Source organism: Hordeum vulgare, chromosome 3H (assembly GCF_904849725.1).
Source record: "Hordeum vulgare subsp. vulgare chromosome 3H, MorexV3_pseudomolecules_assembly, whole genome shotgun sequence".
Lineage (NCBI taxonomy): Eukaryota > Viridiplantae > Streptophyta > Magnoliopsida > Poales > Poaceae > Hordeum > Hordeum vulgare.
Genome location: NC_058520.1, coordinates 560,157,812 through 560,177,890, shown reverse-complemented (window position 1 = coordinate 560,177,890; position 20,079 = coordinate 560,157,812). Strand labels below are relative to the sequence as shown.

General features: G+C 43.0%; 1 protein-coding gene across 2 annotated transcripts; it reads right to left on the bottom strand.

Moving 5' to 3' along the window:
- Positions 1-6,050: 6,050 nt before the first annotated feature.
- LOC123445065 (nuclear transport factor 2-like) lies at positions 6,051-9,597 on the bottom strand. 2 transcript variants are annotated; one of them, XM_045121991.1, is made up of 10 exons: positions 9,372-9,597; positions 8,839-8,891; positions 8,621-8,758; positions 8,262-8,535; positions 7,857-8,185; positions 7,508-7,691; positions 7,308-7,429; positions 7,171-7,236; positions 7,030-7,093; positions 6,051-6,669 (listed from the first exon to the last, which is right to left on the bottom strand). In XM_045121991.1, the coding sequence occupies exons 2-10, from the start codon at positions 8,887-8,889 to the stop codon at positions 6,266-6,268; spliced, it is 1,632 nt and encodes a 543-aa protein (XP_044977926.1). In that variant the 5' UTR covers positions 8,890-8,891; positions 9,372-9,597; the 3' UTR covers positions 6,051-6,265. The 2 variants fall into 2 exon arrangements, with proteins under 2 accessions (XP_044977926.1, XP_044977927.1); XM_045121992.1 differs by having other exon boundaries at positions 7,857-8,182.
- Positions 9,598-20,079: the final 10,482 nt, after the last annotated feature.

Below are 20,079 nucleotides of genomic sequence, written 5' to 3'. Positions count from 1 at the left end.
GGACCCATGTCGTTGTCGGCGCAAAGGCCATCGTTGATTGCATACCCACAAACTGTTGGCTCAAGAGGGTGAACCTGCATGACAGGGTCGCCTTCATCAGTGTGTCACTTTCAAGGGGACGAGCTCCTAGGACTGTCCATGAGGAGGGGCCCGAGAGCCCCTTTGATTCTACGTGCAAATCCAAGACGAGGAGGATCTCGTCATGCTCGTCATCCCTCCCAAGTTCATGGAGGTGATGAAGGAGTGGCCCACGGTCAAGCTCCTGCACGTGGTTAGGCCTGGGCGAACAAGTGGTGTGAGTTCTAGGTTCGGATCGAGAACTTCGAGGGGCAAATGGTGCTTGGTCGAGGCTAGCACTACTTCTGCCGCCGCCACAGAATCGTCCCCGGCAACTTCGTCGTGCTGCGCATCTCCGGCCTTGACCTCAAGGTTCAAATCTACAACCATGACAACTCCATTGGGTGCAGGGTGCGCTGCAGCACGCACAATAGCATCGGTGATACAGTTGTCGCCCTCTGAACTACGTTAGTATGAACTTCTGGTTATTTAGCGGTGATGGGAGAACTTGTTGTCAAACTATTAATATTTTGTCCACGGTTCAGCACCCTGTGGTGAAGCAGGGGGCATGGGATGCTCATGTTGTCTTAAAACTTATTTTTTTTCTAGAGTAGGAACAAGAAGCGGTGGCTATGGAGGTGGAAGAAGAAGATTCGGCGACGGTGATTGTGAGGGCACAGAAGCCAGGATACCCAAGCATGCTAATCGAGTTAGACTATGGCGAAGAAGAAGAGACAATGGAGCAGCTCGAGGAGAAGACCAAGGCCAAGGCCACCCGCCGCTCCAACCGCCCCCACGGTCCCCAACGCTAAGATTTGTGCCTATTGTGTAAGATGAACCATAATCTTCATTCCTATTGTACTAAATCCGGATCGAAAACCTCATACCCATCGGTAGTCACTCCTATGGCGTTTACCCCAATTCCCCGTTCTCCTAACGCGGATCGAACCTAAACTCAAATCAAATGTGAAGTAGTAGGTGGGGAGGGGGAAATTACTTACCGCCATTGCCGAAGTGCTCCTGCGGATGCTGCTCAAGGGGGCGGAGGTCGAGTTGTTGTTCTATGATCTGTTGCACGTCACTGATAACCCACAAGTATAGGGGGTCGCGACAGTCTTCAAGGATAGTATTTCACCCTAATTTATTGATTCGGCACAAGGAAAGCCAAAGAATATTTATTGGTCGTAACAGTTGAGTTGTCAATTCAATCGCACGTGGGATATCTCTCTGCATCAAGGATTTAGTAGCACAACAAATGGTAGTAGTAATAGTAAGAGTAATATCAGCAATTTTGATAACAGTAGTAACGGTAGCAATTGAGTGACAAGTGTGACAGCAGCAGCAACAGTAGCAACTTAGCATGATTCAGCATAGTCATATCCATGTACGGTTCATCTACGACACACGGATATCCATCTAGGAAGCCCATGCACAAGAGGTTGCGACCAACGGTGGGACCAAGGTGTTCGACGTGGTCGCCCGGTTCCAAACCAAGGTGATCCACCTTGGTTGGTTCCGGTTCTTCGTGTATAGCCCGAAGTGTGGACCAGCCCCCGTCGGCTGGCGCATCTTGTATGCAGTAGAGCAGTTCTCCTCCCCTCAGATCAAGTTTGAATCATAGATTGCATTTGTGCTACTTTCCTTGTGCTCGGTGTTAAATGTGTGTCGCTCGTATGTACTCCCTCCGTTCCTAAATATAATACCTTTTAGAGATTGCACTATAAACTACATACGGATGTATATAGACATATTTTAGAGTATAGATTCACTCATTTTGTTCTGTATGTAGTCTCCTAGTGAAATCCCTAAAAGGTCTTATATTTTGGAACGGAGGGAGTAGTCATCAACGTCAATGAGAGCCTACTAGTCGTCTTCACCATGAACGCTTTAAGTTAATTTGGTGTGATTAGATGCCTACCTAATTAATTATTTGTAGGGCTAATTAACTCTCTTCCTAATTATTTAATGTATGTCTAATTGGAAAACTCCTTACTTCTAATTATTTGCAGTTCTAATAAACTCTTTGTTTAATTAATTAATTATATTATTGAATATGATTCTAAATTGATAGCAAAAGGACCATGCATTGTCATGGGAGTATATATATTTAGTGGTTCAACACAATCATGTATACATATATATTTAGGACCGTGTCTGAATATATGTGTAATTTTTTAATGGTTCAAGACCGATTGTCAAACCTTTTAGGTGGGAGAGATTTGTTAAATACACAATTAGAATAATTTTGGTAAAAAAATTAGCATAAGCTTTCCAGAATAAAACCATATCTTTGTTGTAATGATGGATCATACAAAAAGATGTCTGAATTGTTGATATTCTTTTGGCCTAAAGCAAATGCTTCTAAGAATTGAATCCATATATAAACTATTGATATTCTAATCATTATCATACCATTCATGTCACATCAACAACCCCCTAAACAAATTCTTTGAGATTTAGGAGGAGCTGGAACATTTGGTAAAAAATACTTGTACACCTGGCAAGCAACAACATTGATCAAATAATAATTTAGGTGAATGGGAGTCGAGTATAAATATTTCTTTGGAAAACGTATAGGACCAAACAGAGTTGCAGTTGCTTTTTAAGAAAGGCATTACATTTTATTGCGTAAGGCTCATGTGATGTTCATCTAGACAATTTCTATTCAAACTTGCCGTGAATTTGCACCACTTACATCTTTTTTATTTAAAACTTATTAATATTAATGTGTTGAAGGAGAACATGTGTAAAGCCATCAAACTTCAAGAAGAAATTATACACACCACGGTTGCTGGTCATAGGTGCTAGCGGAAAAGATGTAGAGGGTTGCACGAGAGTCACCAAGGAGGCGAATAGAGGAGCAAGTGGAAATATATTGATGTTTATGGAATAATTCAAGATAAAATGGTTGTTTAACCACTTTGATATGTATATTCTCATTGCAACACGTATGCAATAATGTTGTAAAATAAGGCACCGGTAAACTTGGCCACTATGGCTACCTTAGATTCTCTCATCGTTTCTAACTACAGTTTATGTCCTTCGTTAGTGCACATATCATTTATTTTGACTGGTTTTTATATTACAGGACATCATAAGCGCAAATAGGAGTTGAAGGAAAGCATGTTCCAGCCGATGTTTGATGGAAATATTATTTTTTGTGAACTGCAAATATCTTACATCACATCATAAGTGAAAAATATAGAAAATTCTTATTTTTATTAAGAAATGTTTGATGGAAATATATTTTTACTTCGTTGGAAGTACTTTATCGATATGCTTAGAACAATTCTCAAATTGCAAGAAACATATTTTTACACCAGTTCTAACTACGGACTAAATCAACCTCAATTTTTTTGGTGACAAATCGAAGTAATCTCCTACCATACCAGAAAATAATATATATACTACATTGAAGGGACTGCATGTTGCCATGGAAGCATTTTCAATGGTCAATCTAGACAAATAAATTTAGCCATATGGATGCAATATTTAGTTGTCATAGAAGCAATCTGACCGAAAAGGCTATTTTTACAATCCAAAAAAAGGATGTGAAAATATTTAGGCAGGAAACTATAGTCCCTGAAGCAAGGATTATCAAGATTCAAAACAAACTATATTTTTGTATATAAGTAATTTACATCTATGTAAGCAAATTGTATGATATCTCTACTCTTAAAGGAGAGTTGGTTCAATTGCCTCCCCCCATTCTCGGTTTTTCCCTCCTCACATTCCCCTCCCCTCTTTGGTTTCCCGTTGGTTTTTGGTATCCCCAACCGATGTCGCACAAAATAAAAACCAACATAAATATAGTAACTTGGAGTATTCCAAATGAAATTGATACTTTTCTGAAACCATGTGTTGCATTAACTCAATCAAATCAAATCAATTTTACCAAAAAAAATCACTCAATCAAATATTTCATTGCCTTCTCTTATCCTAATAAAATCAAATTAAATGTTATGAAAATCTAGAATAGGGTGGACGTAAGGTACATGTCAGAAAAGATTGATGTTTAACCAGTAGAATTTATATGCCCTCGTTGTAACACACGAGCTCTCGGCATGACACATCGCTCGCATTGCAGTTGCCTTGCCTCTAAACTCCCCGACGGAGAAGAGAGAGGAGCAGGAGGCCACGCCGGAGTAGTAGGTGCAACATAGGTGTGTTCAAAACATTTTTTTGGCCACCCAGGGTTTTCCTCGTGCAAGTGGAGGCACCATAGCCCTCACCCGTCATAGGAGAAGATGCGAGTGGATGAATGGTGGTAGAGGACAAAGTCGGGGGAAGATGCAATGGGAGAGAGAGAGACAAAGGTGGGGGAGGAAAAAAATGGTGACAATTACATGAGGTAAAGGGGGCAATGATTGGAAGGACTAGGGTGCAGGTAATAGACACTAAATTTGTATGGAAATAAATTTCCTAAACACAAAGTTTTTGTTGTTGTCAACTTGATGATCTAGGAACATGTGCATGCCCCATGCACCCGTCGAGAGGGAGTAGTTATCTTTTCCTCTTGTGTTTGTTAATTCGAGGACTCCCTTTAATATACCCATATTAGACTTATTATTTCAAACACAACAACGCAGCTGGTCAATTGAATAACTTACCATGTGTTAGTATTCATCATTATAAATAACCCCTAGATTCTTACTCATCACTAACCTATATCAATATGTGTTGTGTTCTCTTTGAGAGAAGTGAACTCTGAAAACCCTCCTCATTCCGAACAATGAAAATTCTAAGTTTGAAAGTACAAACTTGGTACGACAAATTGATGGACTTGGTAAGAAAATGGATGTATTTGGAGCCGGATGGAAACATAGGAAGATTTGGAGTAGGGTGGCGACGGAACAGATTGTCGTCACAATGACCAAAAAAGCTAAAGTAGAAGAAGAGATGGAATGACAATGATGCAACCTTATTGTGTGATGTTGTATGTATATTTGAGGTTCGTAAAAGAAGTATTATTGAGATAAAGTGAGAGAGGCGCATCTTAGATGGAGGCGGAAGCAGAGCCAAGAGAGAAATATGGCATTAATAGTTTGTGAATGAACATGTGGTGGAAAGAATTTGTCTCAAAAAAAATGTGGTGGAAAGAATGTTTTCATATTCATATGCCCACTTTTCTTATTATTAGTACTAAGGCGAGGTTCCTTATATCTCATCATTTGTTGACGATGTTCCACGTTGCACGGCATACGTATTAGAGTGAAACAACGAAACAACGATATAAAACCTTAATGCGGAGTCAAGGGATAATCGATTGAGGGGATGATTGATTTATGTACAGATAAGACAAGGATGGACAAGTTCAATGAAGAGAAGCTAGAGAGATGCATGGTGTTTGTTGAAACAAACGGAAGATACTTGCGTCTGAGTTGTGGTTGAACATTGTGTCTAATGTACTCATTCATGGAAAATAAATTAAGCATTATTTATAAATTTATTTAGTGGTCCGTGACAACGCACTGACAGTCTACTAATAAAGAAGTTACTGATGTCACACCAAGGTTTTTGCAAAAAAAAAAAAATTAAGCATTATTTATAAATTTATTTAGTGGTCCGTGACAACGCACTGACAGTCTACTAATAAAGAAGTTACTGATGTCACACCAAGGTTTTTGCAAAAAAGAAAAACTAAGGTTTGCATCTTCATCAATTGGTGTGATCGATCACAAAGGAATGGATGCCTCAGAAAAGAAATAACAGGACATAAAGGATATTTTGAAGCTATCTCTTGATTTCTCTTCTTCAATTCCAAACTGATTGAAAGGTAAACTGAGCTCAACATAGGATTTTCAAGATCACATCCCAATCCAGTAAACATCACTGTACGACACCAAAGAAAATAAAACAGGACAGAGCTTAAAGTCTTAGCTCCTGTTCGGTGTGGTTCAGATGTACCCCATATCAAGGATCGTTGGCTCATCTATTTCAACCCAAACAGCAGCATCAGAATATCCAACATAAAACATACAGACAAATATGAATGACAACATAAAACAGAACTTCGCTTCCACATTCCAGACCACAGAGTTCCAGTCAACGCAGTTCAATTTTCGCAACACAGCCAACCAATTGACGTTTACCAGCCAAATTCACCTTACACCACCAAACGACCAGCGCTAAACTCTCGTAACGAGTCCCCAAAAAATAATCCACTATTCTGAAGCTCCCCTAAACAGGGTTCCCCCTGGGAGCACCTCTATGCAGCAGCAACCGGTGTCTGCTTCGGGCCATTGTTGACACGGGCGTACCTCCCGTTATCGTTCTGGAAGGGCCGTGGCTGGTGGAAGCCATTCCCGTTGTGGTTGTGATACCCGTTCCCCTGGGGAGGCCCTCGCCCACGACCTGAAAACTCGTTCCGGTTCCGGAAGTCATTCCTCCTGTTGAAGTTTTCACCGCCGTCGTTCCTCCTGTTGAAGTTATCGCCGTCGTCCCTCCTGGTGAAGTCTTCGCCGTCATCCCTCCTGTTGAAGTTATCACCACCACGGTAGCTTGCACTGTTCATGTAGCCACCTCCCCGTCCTCTGAAGTTATCACCACGGTGCCCCCTCCCGTATTGAAAACGGCCCCCTCCGCCAGCATTCATGACGACGCCATTCACAACTGCAGAAAGAGTTACAAGTTAAATATCGCATCAACTAACGCTGCATTCAGCTAACAAAATAACCACATAACATTATGAGAATTAACAAATGAACCTCTAAGAAACTCGTGGGCAGCATTCCAACAACAGTATTTCTTTTTCTTCTATATACTCTGCATAGATTAATTAAGACTAATACTAGCAAGAAGAAGAAAACATTGGTAGAGCAGCACAACATTACTTGGTGCCATAAGGAACAGTTATGCAGATTTATGAAACACGCATCTTTTTACATGCTCAGAAAACCAAGATATGTAGTACTATCAAATTAAGAGTAACTTTGGCAAAGTAACAAACCAGAAACCATGAACGTTGCTTACCTCGTGTGCTGGTTCGTTTCTGCTCAATGCCCACTTCAGTGTCACCAATATAAAGTGGAGATGCCTGCATCACAGTAAGATACATTATTGCATCATCTCCACAGATACTGTAAAAAGACAATCTGTCCATTATAGGCAAACCTGAATTGCTGCTTGCATAGATTGCTCGGATTCAAATTCAACAAACCCAAAGCAGTATTGATCAATCTGAAGCAATTGAAGTAAGAATGTCACTCAAATAGCACCAGCCTGAACCAAAAGAAACTGTTATAACTAACCTTGTTGTTCCTAACTTGGATGCCGCTTGGCTTGATCGTACCAAATTTCTTGAACTCTTCTTCAACCATTTGGACAGTCGAATTGTAAGGCAAACCCTTGATGAAAACCGAATAGCCTTGTTCTGCAGGGTAAAATAATGATCACACCTACGAACGCCAAAAGGACTACATATATATACTAAAATAAAGCCATAACCAACCATCATGAGAAGTTTTATTCTTGGCAACACTTGTGCCAGCTGGAGTGGTTTCAGCAGTCTGCGAAGGCTTTACAGAAGATTTTTCTGAACCTTCAACGGCCTTGGTCACAGGCTTGGTCGCAGGTTTAGGAGATGGCTTAGGTTTGACAACTGGAGTTGGTGGGGCCTCCTTCATGACTTTCACCTGCAGGTCAGTAATTAGAAAGAACCTCAAGTCCACAAAAGCTCAAGGAGCGTCAACATCAATTCAAAAAAGCAATAATTCCATCACTTCCATCACTTCGGAATTACATTAGAAACATGGCAGTAAAAGTCTACTGACAAATACAAGAGGAAGTAGATAACTCACAATTGATGCATAAGTCTTCTTCGTGACATCCTTCTGAGCTGGAGAAGGAGGAGGGGGAGAAGCAGCAACAGGGGTCTTTTTCGGAATATCCTTCTGAGCTGGAGGAGGGTTATCCTTCTGAGCAGGAGGAGAGGGGGAAACAGCAACAGATATCTTTTTGGGAACCTCTTTGGTCACCTTCGCAGGTGGCTCTACATTATTTTCAACAGTTCCATTAGCAGTCTGGTTACTTTGAACAATTGTGCCATTAACAGTGGGATTTCGAACATCCACATCAGCAACAGGGTCAGTAGTCGGACACTCCACCACCACAGCTGTAGGAACTGCTACTGTTGAAAAAACGTGAGTACATCAGTACACATGGGATTACAGTTATTCTAGAATAAATGCAATAAAAATATCAACCTGTTTGAGCAACAGGCCCATCGTTCTGAGCTTTTCCGTTTTCGAGATTCCTTTGTGTTATCAACCTAAAAATATCATTGAGAACGAAATAGCCGCCACCATCTTGTGGTGCCAGGAAGAACGACTGTGTAAATCGTTGGCAGTCATCAACCATGGTCAATGATCCAGTAACCACAATGAGAACACCACCATTGTGAGATAACACTGAATCTGCAGTCTCAATCTCTGTTAAGTATTTGCTGAAGTCCATGGCCATAATTTTCTTGCTGATCTCCTGTTGGAATACAGGAGGTGCAAATAAGCATATAGTCAAGAATAAGATCGTACAAGTTATATCAACAAATTTCAGTGGAACTTACAGGCAATGTTGTTACGTATTCCATGACTCCATCAGAACCTGTCCGGCCAATCCTACTTGCGTCTTGATAAAACTTGTGCGCCTGGTCTGGTGTCTCATGTAGAATATGGTAATATTGCTCAACAAATACAGAGCAGATCTACATGACAAAAAAGATGTGGATCAAACCTAGCACTCGTCCCTTGTAATAGCCTGTTCACAGGAAAGAGAGAAACCTACCACTTGGGGACTCAAACGAGGAGCGGCCGGGCTTCCTGCTTGGGTTGCCATCGCTGAAAAAAGGTATAGATTGATGCTTAGACAAAATAAAGAGTAGATGGACATGAAAAGGTAGCAGCATTAAAAGAATGATTTAGAAAAGGGACTATTGGTCAACATAAAAGTCAGAATAAAGACTCAACAATCGTCAGTTCCTTTGGCATGAAGACTACAAATCCAAATGCAGATTCAAGACAGTATATGCACCCCAAGCCTCTGTCCACGATAATAACAACATAAACGAAAAAGAGGGCCGACAAATTCAATCTACTCTAAACACTACAACAACGACGAGAATAGCATGTCAACATAACAGTCCAACTCTATGATAATCCGTGACAGCTTCTACTTCGATAATAATGCCCAACCTCCAAGTAGATTACGACCATATACAAGCGTGCGCCGGAATCAGGGGCGGATCTAGATGGCGCGCCGGCACAAGTTGTGAAGGTCAACGGGATTCAACTAATCGCTGGATGAAAACAACACCATACCTCACGGGGCGGAGACAGCGGCAACGCGATGTCCCCGGCGAGGAGGAGCGGGGTCGGCGACGGCGGAGGAGGCGCGCGGGAGAGCTGGGAGGGAGCGGGCGGGGGATCGAAGCGTCGGCGGCGGGATTGGGCCGCCGGCGCTGAAGCTAGGGTTTAGCACGGCGGAGAGATTTAGAGCCGCCGCTTTTTTTTTCGAGGGAGATTTGGAGACACGGACGCCTTGGTAGGGCTCGGGAGGAAGAGCCGGGGGCGACTTGTATAGGATCGGGGCCGTGGTGCGTGCTCGCGATCCCGCAATATGGGCCGTCGGATCGGGAATGCATGGCATGGGCTGAAGTTGAACTGGACTCGGAGGAGGACCCCGATTTTGTACAAACCCCCCTGTCCTACCAAAACATTGGGAGGAGGACTCTCGTTTAACCCCCAACTTTTTTGGGCTTTCGATGATTTGCCTCTCTCACGTTGGACGTGATTCAAAGTACGAGCCAAGTACACATCGACCTGATAAAATTAAAAAGAAAAAAAAACACTAGCCTTTGCACACAAAAAACACCACACAAGGAGGAAAATTACAATCAAAAACGAAGAATCCTTTAAGTTTTACACCAATGTCCGTCACCTACATCTCGCACCACCACAGCAGTCATCAAAGAAAGAAATAACGGATCACCTCCACACCCAAGCTCGGCGCGACTCTATCGCTCATATGCAGCTTTGCGAATCCCCAAGATGGCTTACCAAAAATGAAACCATTACCTTAAACGAATTAGACCGACGCAACACCCCGAACACACCATCAAACTACAGATCCGGCACCCCTGCACGACTAAGATGTTAGAGGAGGAAACCATACATGTCATTCATGAAACACACAAACAGTACATGATCCACCATATTTCAGATGTCGCTGATGCAAACCATAATTTGCATCCCCTGGCTACCACCAAAGCTCCACGTCGGCGCTGGAGCAAACATCGTTGCAACGGCGGAGCCCGAGGGCACAAGTTCACCATGAGGACGCGTCGTCACCATGCCATCCTTACTTGAAAGTTTGATTTTTCAAATTCACCCCAACCATAGGGCCGATTGCCTCGTTGGAGAAGGATCTGAAGAGTCTGTATTCAACGTCGTCATCACCACTTCCGAAGCCAAGACGATAAAACAACCTTAAAAAGCAAGCTACTATGGCCTAAAATTATCCATGTCGTGGGTCCGACAAACCCCCTCACCATCGACGACCAAGGTCGTCGACGAAGGGGAGCTATCGAAGGACGGCGATGGAGGAACGCTCATGGCGACTTGCACATCCGAGATTGCTTTTCTTTCTTCGAATCTAAAGTTGCCACGACTCCACGTAATTATGCCTTTTTTAGATGTAATTTATGCAACGATTATACTTTTGATGAAATAGGCACGGGAATATATCAGATTTCATGCCACAAAGTCTCTCATATGTCATGTTTATCTATCTGCCTGCATACTCCTGTTGGAGAACGTCGCATGGAAAACAAAAAATTTCCTACGCGCACGAAGACCTATCATGGTGATGTCCATCTACGAGAGGGGATTTCCGATCTACGTACCCTTGTAGATCGCACAGCAGAAGCGTTAAGAAACGCGGTTGATGTAGTGGAACGTCCTCACGTCCCTCGATCCGCCCCGCGAACCGTCCCGCGATCCGTCCCACGATCTAGTGCCGAACGGACGGCACCTCCGCGTTCAGCACACTACAGCTCGACGATGATCTCGGCCTTCTTGATCCAGCAAGAGAGACGGAGAGGTAGATGAGTTCTCCGGCAACGTGACGGCGCTCCGGAGGTTGGTGGTGATCTAATCTCAGCAGGGCTCCGCCCGAGCTCTGCACAAACGCGATCTAGAGGTAAAACCGTGGAGGTATGTGGTCGGGCTGCCGTGGCAAAGTTGTCTCAAATCAGCCCTAAAGCCCCACTATATATAGGAGGGAGGGAGGGGAGGAGGCAGCCTCAAAACCTAAAAGTTTGGCCGAAATTGGAGGTGGAGGAGTCCTACTCCAATCCTACTTGGAGTAGGATTCCACCTTCCCACTTGGAAACTCTTTCCACCTTGTGTTTTTTCCTTCTCAAACCTTATGGGCCTTAGTGGGAACTTATTCCAGCCCACTAGGGGCTGGCTTGTCTCTTCCCATAGCCCATGAGACCCCTTGGGGCGTGACACCCCTCCTGATGGTCCCCGGCACCCCTCCCGGCACTCCCAGTACACTACCGATGAGCCCGAAACTTTTTCGGTAATGCACGAAAACCTTCCGGTAACCAAATGAGGTCATCCTATATATCAATCTTCGTTTCCAGACCATTCCGAAAACCCTCGTGACGTCCGTGATCTCATCCGGGACTCCGAACAACATTCGGTAACCAACCATATAACTCAAATACGCATAAAACAACGTCGAACCTTAAGTGTGCAGACCCTGCGGGTTCGAGAACTATGTAGACATGACCCGAGAGACTCCTCGGTCAATATCCAATAGCGGGACCTGGATGCCCATATTGGATCCTACATATTCTACGAAGATCTTATCGTTTGAACCTCAGTGCCAAGGATTCATATAATCCCGTATGTCATTCCCTTTGTCCTTTGGTATGTTACTTGCCCGAGATTTGATCGTCAGTATCCGCATACCTATTTCAATCTCGTTTACCGGCAAGTCTCTTTACTCGTTCCGTAATACAAGATCCCGTGACTTACACTAAGTCACATTGCTTGCAAGGCTTGTGTGTGATGTTGTATTACCGAGTGGGCCCCGAGATACCTCTCCGTCACACGGAGTGACAAATCCCAGTCTCGATCCATACTAACTCAACGAACACCTTCGGATATACCTGTAGAGCATCTTTATAGCCACCCAGTTACGTTGCGACGTTTGATACACACAAAGCATTCCTCCGGTGTCAGTGAGTTATATGATCTCATGGTCATAGGAACAAATACTTGACACGCAGAAAACAGTAGCAACAAAATGACACGATCAACATGCTACGTCTATTAGTTTGGGTCTAGTCCATCACATGATTCTCCTAATGATGTGATCCCGTTATCAACTAACAACACTTGCCTATGGCTAGGAAACCTTGACCATCTTTGATCAACAAGCTAGTCAACTAGAGGCTTACTAGGGACAGTGTTTTGTCTATGTATCCACACAAGTATTGTGTTTCCAACCAATACAATTATAGCATGGATAATAAACGATTATCATGAACAAAGAAATATAATAATAACTAATTATTATTGCCTCTAGGGCATATTTCCAACTGTCTCCCACTTGCACTAGAGTCAATAATCTAGTTCACATCGCCATGTGATTCCAACGAATCCAACACCCATATAGTTCTAGGTTCTGATCACGTCTTGCTCGTGAGAGAGGTTTTAGTCAACGGTTCTGAAACTTTCAGATCCGTGCGTTCTTTACAAATCTTTATGTCATCTTATAGATGATGCTACTACGTGCTATTCGGAAATGCTCCAAATATCTACTCTACTATACGAATCCGTTTCACTACTCGTAGTTATTCGGATTAGTGTCTAAGCTTGCATCGACGTAACCTTTTACGACGAACTCTTTAACCACCTCCATAATCGAGAAAAATTCCTTAGTCTATTTAGTTACTAAGGATAACTTTGACCGTTGATCAGTGATTCAATCCTGGATCACTCTGTGTACCTCTTAACAGACTTGCTGCAAGGCACACATCATGTGCGGTACTCAGCATGGCATACTTTAGAGTCTACGGCTAAGGCATAGAAGACGACCTTCGTCTATTCTCTTTATTCTGCCATGGTCGGGTTTTGAGTCTTACTCAAATTCACACCTTACAACACAGTCAAGAACTCCTTCTTTGCTGATCTATTTTGAATTCCTTCAAAAACTTGTCAAGGCATGCATCTTGTTGAAACTTCTATTAAGCGTTTTGATCTATCTCCATAGATCTTGATGCTCAACGTTCAAGTAGCTCAATCCAGGCATTCCTTTGAAAAACTCCTTTCAAACAACCTTTTATGCTTCACAGAAATTCTACATTACTTCTGATCAACAATATGTCAACCACATATACTTATCAGAAATTCTATAGTGCTCCCACTCACTTCTTTGGAAATACAAGTTTCTCATAAACCTTGTACAAACCCAAAATCTTTGATCATCTCATCAAAGTGTATATTCCAACTCCGAGATGCTTGCACCAGTCCATTGAAGGATCGCTGGAGCTTGCATACTTGTTAGTATCTTTAGGATCGACAAAACCTTCTCGTTGTATCACATACAATGTTTGCTCAAGGAACCCATCGAGGAAACAATGTTTTGACATCCTATGTGCAATATTTCAAAAATAATGCAACAACTACTAACATAATTCTAACAGACTTTTAGCATCGCTACGAGTGAGAAAGTCTCACCATAGTCAACTGTTTGATCATGTCGGAAACATCTTTGCGACAAGTCGAGCTTTTCTTAATAGTGACTTATCACCATCGTCGTCTGTCTTCCTTTTAAATATCCATCTTTACTCAATAGTCTTATGACCATCAAGTAGTTCTTCCAAAGTCTACACTGTGTTTTCATACATGGATCCTCTCTCGGATTTCATGGCTTCCAGCCATTTGTCGGAATCCGGGCCCACCATTGCTTTCTCCATAACTCGTAGGTTCACTGTTGCTCAACAACATGACCTCCAAGACAGGGTTACCGTACCACTCTGCAGTAGTACGCGACCTTGTCAACCTACGAGGCTTGTAGTAACTTGATCCGATGCTCGATGATCACCATCATCAGCTTCCACTTCAATTGGTGTAGGCGCCACAGGAACAACTTCCTGCGCTCTGCTACACACTGGTTGAAGTGATGGTTCAATAACCTCATCAAGTTCTACCACCCTCCCACTCAATTCTTTCGAGAGAAACCTTTCCTCGAGAAAGGATCCGTTTCTAGAAACAAACACTTTGCTTTCGGATCTGAGATAGGAGATGTACCAAACTGTTTTGGATATCCTATGAAGATGCATTTATCCGCTTTGGGTTCGAGCTTATCAGACTGAAACTTTTTCACATAAGTGTCGAAGCCCCAAACTTTCAAGAAACGACAGTTTAGATTTCTCTAAACCTCAGTCTGTACTATGTCATCTCAACGGAAATACGCGGTGCCCTATTTAAAGTGAATGCGGTTGTCTCTAATGCATAACCCATAAACGATAGTGGTAATTCGATAAGAGACGTCATAGCATGCACCATACCAAATAGTGCGTGGCTATGACGTTCAGACACATCATCACACTATGATGTTCCACGTGGCATGAACTGCGAAACAATTTCCACGTTGTCTTAACTGCGTACCAAAACTCGTAACTCACATATTCATTTCTATGATCATATCGTAGACAATTTATCCTCTTGTTACGACGAACTTCACTCTGAAACAGAATTGAACTTTTTAATATTTCAGACTTGTGATTCATTAAGTAAATACTCCTGTATCTACTCAAATCGTCAGTGAAGTAAGAACATAATGATATCCACTGCGTGCCTTAGCACTTATTGGACTGCACACATCAAAAATGCATTACTCCCAACAAGTTACTCTACTTGTTTCATGTGGCATGTGTTTGCATGTCTCAAGTGATTCAAAATCAAGTGGGTCCAAACGATCCATCAGCATGGAGCTTCTTCATGCATTTTACACCAACATGACTCAAGTGGCAGTGCCACAACTAAGTGGTACTATCATTATTACTTTTTATCTTTTGGCACTAATATTATGAACATGTGTAACACTACGATCGAGATTTAATAAACCATTGAGGGTAATTATTCAAGCAAATAGAATAACTATTATTCTTTTAAATGAATAATCGTATTGCAACAAACACGATCCAATCATGTTCATGCTCAACGCAAACACCAAATAACAATTATTTGGGTTTCACCACCAATCCCGATGATAGAGGGAGCGTGCGACGTTTGATCATATCAACCTTGGAAACACTTCCAACACGTACCGTCACCTCGCCTTTAGCTAGTCTCCGTTTATTCCGTAGCTTTCATTTCGTGTTACCAATCACTTAGCAACTGACCGGTATCCAATACCCTCGCACTACTAGGAGTACTAGTAAAGCACACATCAACATCATGTATATCAAATATACTACTTTCGACTTTGCCAGCGTACTTATCTACCAAGCATCTAGGGTAGCTCCGCCTCAGTGACCGTTCCCCTCATAACAGAAGCACTTAGTCTCGGGTTTGGGTTTAGACTTGGGTCTCTTCATTAGTGCAGCAAATGTTTTGTTGTTTCACGAAGTATCCCTTCTAGCCCTTGCCTTTCATGAAACTGAGTGGTTTTACTAACCATCAACCATTGATGCTCCTTCTTGATTTCTACTTTCGCAGTGTCATACATCACGAATCTCTCAAGGATCATTGTATCTATCCTTGATATGTTATAGTTCATCACGAAGCTCTCACAGCTTGGTGGCAGTGACTTTGGAGAACTATCACTATCTCATCTGGAAGATTAACTCCCACTTGATTCAAGTGATTGTCGTACTCAGACAATTTGAGCACACGCTCAACGATTGAGTTTTTCTCCTTTACTTCATGGACAAAGAATCTTGTCGGAGGTGTCATACCTCTTAACAAGGGCACAAGCATGAAATCACAATTTCATCTCTTTAGAACATCAATCATGTTCCGTGACGTTCAAAACATCTTCGGCGCCACGCTTCTAAGCCATTAAGTATTTTGCACCGAACTATCGCGTAGTCATCAGAAACGTGTATGTCGGATGTTCACAACATCCACAGACGATGCTCGAGGTGCAGCACACTGGGTGGTGCATTAAGGACATAAGCCTTCTGCGCAGCAACGAGGACAAGCCTTAGTTTTACAGACTCAGTCTGCAAAGTTTGCTACTATCAACTTTCAACTAAAATTTCTCTAGGAACATATAAAACAGTAGAGCTATAGCGCAAGCTACATCGTAATTCGCAAAGACCATTAGACTATGTTCATGACAATTAGTTCAATTAATCATATTACTTAAGAACTCCCACTCAAAAAGTACATCTCTCTAGTCATTTGAGTGGTACATGATCCAAATCCACTATCTCAAGTCCGATCATCACGTGAGTCAAGAATAGTTTCAGTGGTAAGCATATCTATGCTAATCATATCAACTATACGATTCATGCTCGACCTTTCGGTCTCATGTGTTCCGAGGCCATGTCTGCACATGCTAGGCTCGTCAAGCTTAACCCGAGTGTTCCACGTGTGCAACTGTTTTGCACCCGTTGTATGTGAACGTTGAGTCTATCACACCCGATCATCACGTGGTGTCTCGAAACGAAGAACTGTCGCAACGGTGCACAGTCGGGGAGAACACAATTTCGTCTTGAAATTTTAGTGAGAGATCACCTCATAATGCTACAGTCGTTCTAAGCAAGATAAGGTGCAAAAAGTATTAACATCACATGCAATTCATAAGTGACATGATATGGCCATCATCACGTGCTTCTTGATCTCCATCACCAAAGCACCGGCACGATCTTCTTGTCACCGGCGTCACACCATGATCTCCATCATCATGATCTCCATCAACGTGTCCCCATTGGGGTTGTCGTGCTACTCATGCTATTACTACTAAAGCTACGTCCTAGCAATATAGTAAACGCATCTGCAAGCACAAACGTTAGTTTAAAGACAACCCTATGGCTCCTGCCGGTTGCCGTACCATCGACGTGCAAGTCGATATTATCTATTACAACATGATCACCTCATACATCCAATATCACATCACATCGTTGGCCATATCACATCAAAAGCATACCCTGCAAAAACAAGTTAGACGTCCTCTAATTTTGTTGTTGCATGTTTTACGTGGTGACCATGGGTATCTAGTAGGATCGCATCTTACTTACGCAAACACCACAACGGAGATATATGAATTGCTATTTAACCTTATACAAGGACGTCCTCGGTCAAATCCGATTCAACTAAAGTTGGAGAAACTGACACTTGCCAGTCATCTTTGAGCAACGGGGTTACTCGTAGCGATGAAACCAGTCTCTCATAAGCGTACAAGTAATGTCGGTCCAAGCCGCTTCAATCCAACAATATCGCGGAATCAAGAAAAGACTAAGGAGGGCAGCAAAACGCACATCACCGCCCACAAAAACTTTTGTGTTCTACTCGAGAAGACATCTACGCATGAACCTACCTTATGATGCCACTATTGGAGAACGTCGCATGGGAAACAAAAAATTTCCTACGCGCACGAAGACCTATCATGGTGATGTCCATCTACGAGAGGGGATTTCCGATCTACGTAGCCTTGTAGATCGCACAGCAGAAGCGTTAAGAAACGCGGTTGATGTAGTGGAACGTCCTCACGTCCCTCGATCCGCCCCGCGAACCGTCCCGCGATCCGTCCCACGATCTAGTGCCGAACGAACGGCACCTCCGCGTTCAGCACACGTACAGCTCGACGATGATCTCGGCCTTCTTGATCCAGCAAGATACGGAGAGGTAGATGAGTTCTCCGGCAGCGTGACGGTGCTCCGGAGGTTGGTGGTGATCTAATCTCAGCAGGGCTCCGCCCGAGCTGTGCAGAAACGCGATGTAGAGGTAAAACCGTGGAGGTATGTGGTCGGGCTGCCGTGGCAAAGTTGTCTCAAATCAGCCCTAAAGCCCCACTATATATAGGAGGGAGGGAGGGGAGGAGGCAGCCTCAAAACCTAAAAGTTTGGCCGAAATTGGAGGTGGAGGAGTCCTACTCCAATCCTACTTGGAGTAGGATTCCACCTTCCCACTTGGAAACTCTTTCCACCTTGTGTTTTTTCCTTCTCAAACCTTATGGGCCTTAGTGGGAACTTATTCCAGCCCACTAGGGGCTGGCTTGTCTCTTCCCATAGCCCATGAGACCCCTTGGGGCGTGACACCCCTCCTGATGGTCCCCGGCACCCCTCCCGGCACTCCCAGTACACTACCGATGAGCCCGAAACTTTTTCGGTAATGCACGAAAACCTTCCGGTAACCAAATGAGGTCATCCTATATATCAATCTTCGTTTCCAGACCATTCCGAAAACCCTCGTGACGTCCGTGATCTCATCCGGGACTCCGAACAACATTCGGTAACCAACCATATAACTCAAATACGCATAAAACAACGTCGAACCTTAAGTGTGCAGACCCTGCGGGTTCGAGAACTATGTAGACATGACCCGAGAGACTCCTCGGTCAATATCCAATAGCGGGACCTGGATGCCCATATTGGATCCTACATATTCTACGAAGATCTTATCGTTTGAACCTCAGTGCCAAGGATTCATATAATCCCGTATGTCATTCCCTTTGTCCTTTGGTATGTTACTTGCCCGAGATTTGATCGTCAGTATCCGCATACCTATTTCAATCTCGTTTACCGGCAAGTCTCTTTACTCGTTCCGTAATACAAGATCCCGTGACTTACACTAAGTCACATTGCTTGCAAGGCTTGTGTGTGATGTTGTATTACCGAGTGGGCCCCGAGATACCTCTCCGTCACACGGAGTGACAAATCCCAGTCTCGATCCATACTAACTCAACGAACACCTTCGGATATACCTGTAGAGCATCTTTATAGCCACCCAGTTACGTTGCGACGTTTGATACACACAAAGCATTCCTCCGGTGTCAGTGAGTTATATGATCTCATGGTCATAGGAACAAATACTTGACACGCAGAAAACAGTAGCAACAAAATGACACGATCAACATGCTACGTCTATTAGTTTGGGTCTAGTCCATCACATGATTCTCCTAATGATGTGATCCCGTTATCAACTAACAACACTTGCCTATGGCTAGGAAACCTTGACCATCTTTGATCAACAAGCTAGTCAACTAGAGGCTTACTAGGGACAGTGTTTTGTCTATGTATCCACACAAGTATTGTGTTTCCAACCAATACAATTATAGCATGGATAATAAACGATTATCATGAACAAAGAAATATAATAATAACTAATTATTATTGCCTCTAGGGCATATTTCCAACTGTCTCCCACTTGCACTAGAGTCAATAATCTAGTTCACATCGCCATGTGATTCCAACGAATCCAACACCCATATAGTTCTAGGTTCTGATCACGTCTTGCTCGTGAGAGAGGTTTTAGTCAACGGTTCTGAAACTTTCAGATCCGTGCGTTCTTTACAAATCTTTATGTCATCTTATAGATGATGCTACTACGTGCTATTCGGAAATGCTCCAAATATCTACTCTACTATACGAATCCGTTTCACTACTCGTAGTTATTCGGATTAGTGTCTAAGCTTGCATCGACGTAACCTTTTACGACGAACTCTTTAACCACCTCCATAATCGAGAAAAATTCCTTAGTCTATTTAGTTACTAAGGATAACTTTGACCGTTGATCAGTGATTCAATCCTGGATCACTCTGTGTACCTCTTAACAGACTTGCTGCAAGGCACACATCATGTGCGGTACTCAGCATGGCATACTTTAGAGTCTACGGCTAAGGCATAGAAGACGACCTTCGTCTATTCTCTTTATTCTGCCATGGTCGGGTTTTGAGTCTTACTCAAATTCACACCTTACAACACAGTCAAGAACTCCTTCTTTGCTGATCTATTTTGAATTCCTTCAAAAACTTGTCAAGGCATGCATCTTGTTGAAACTTCTA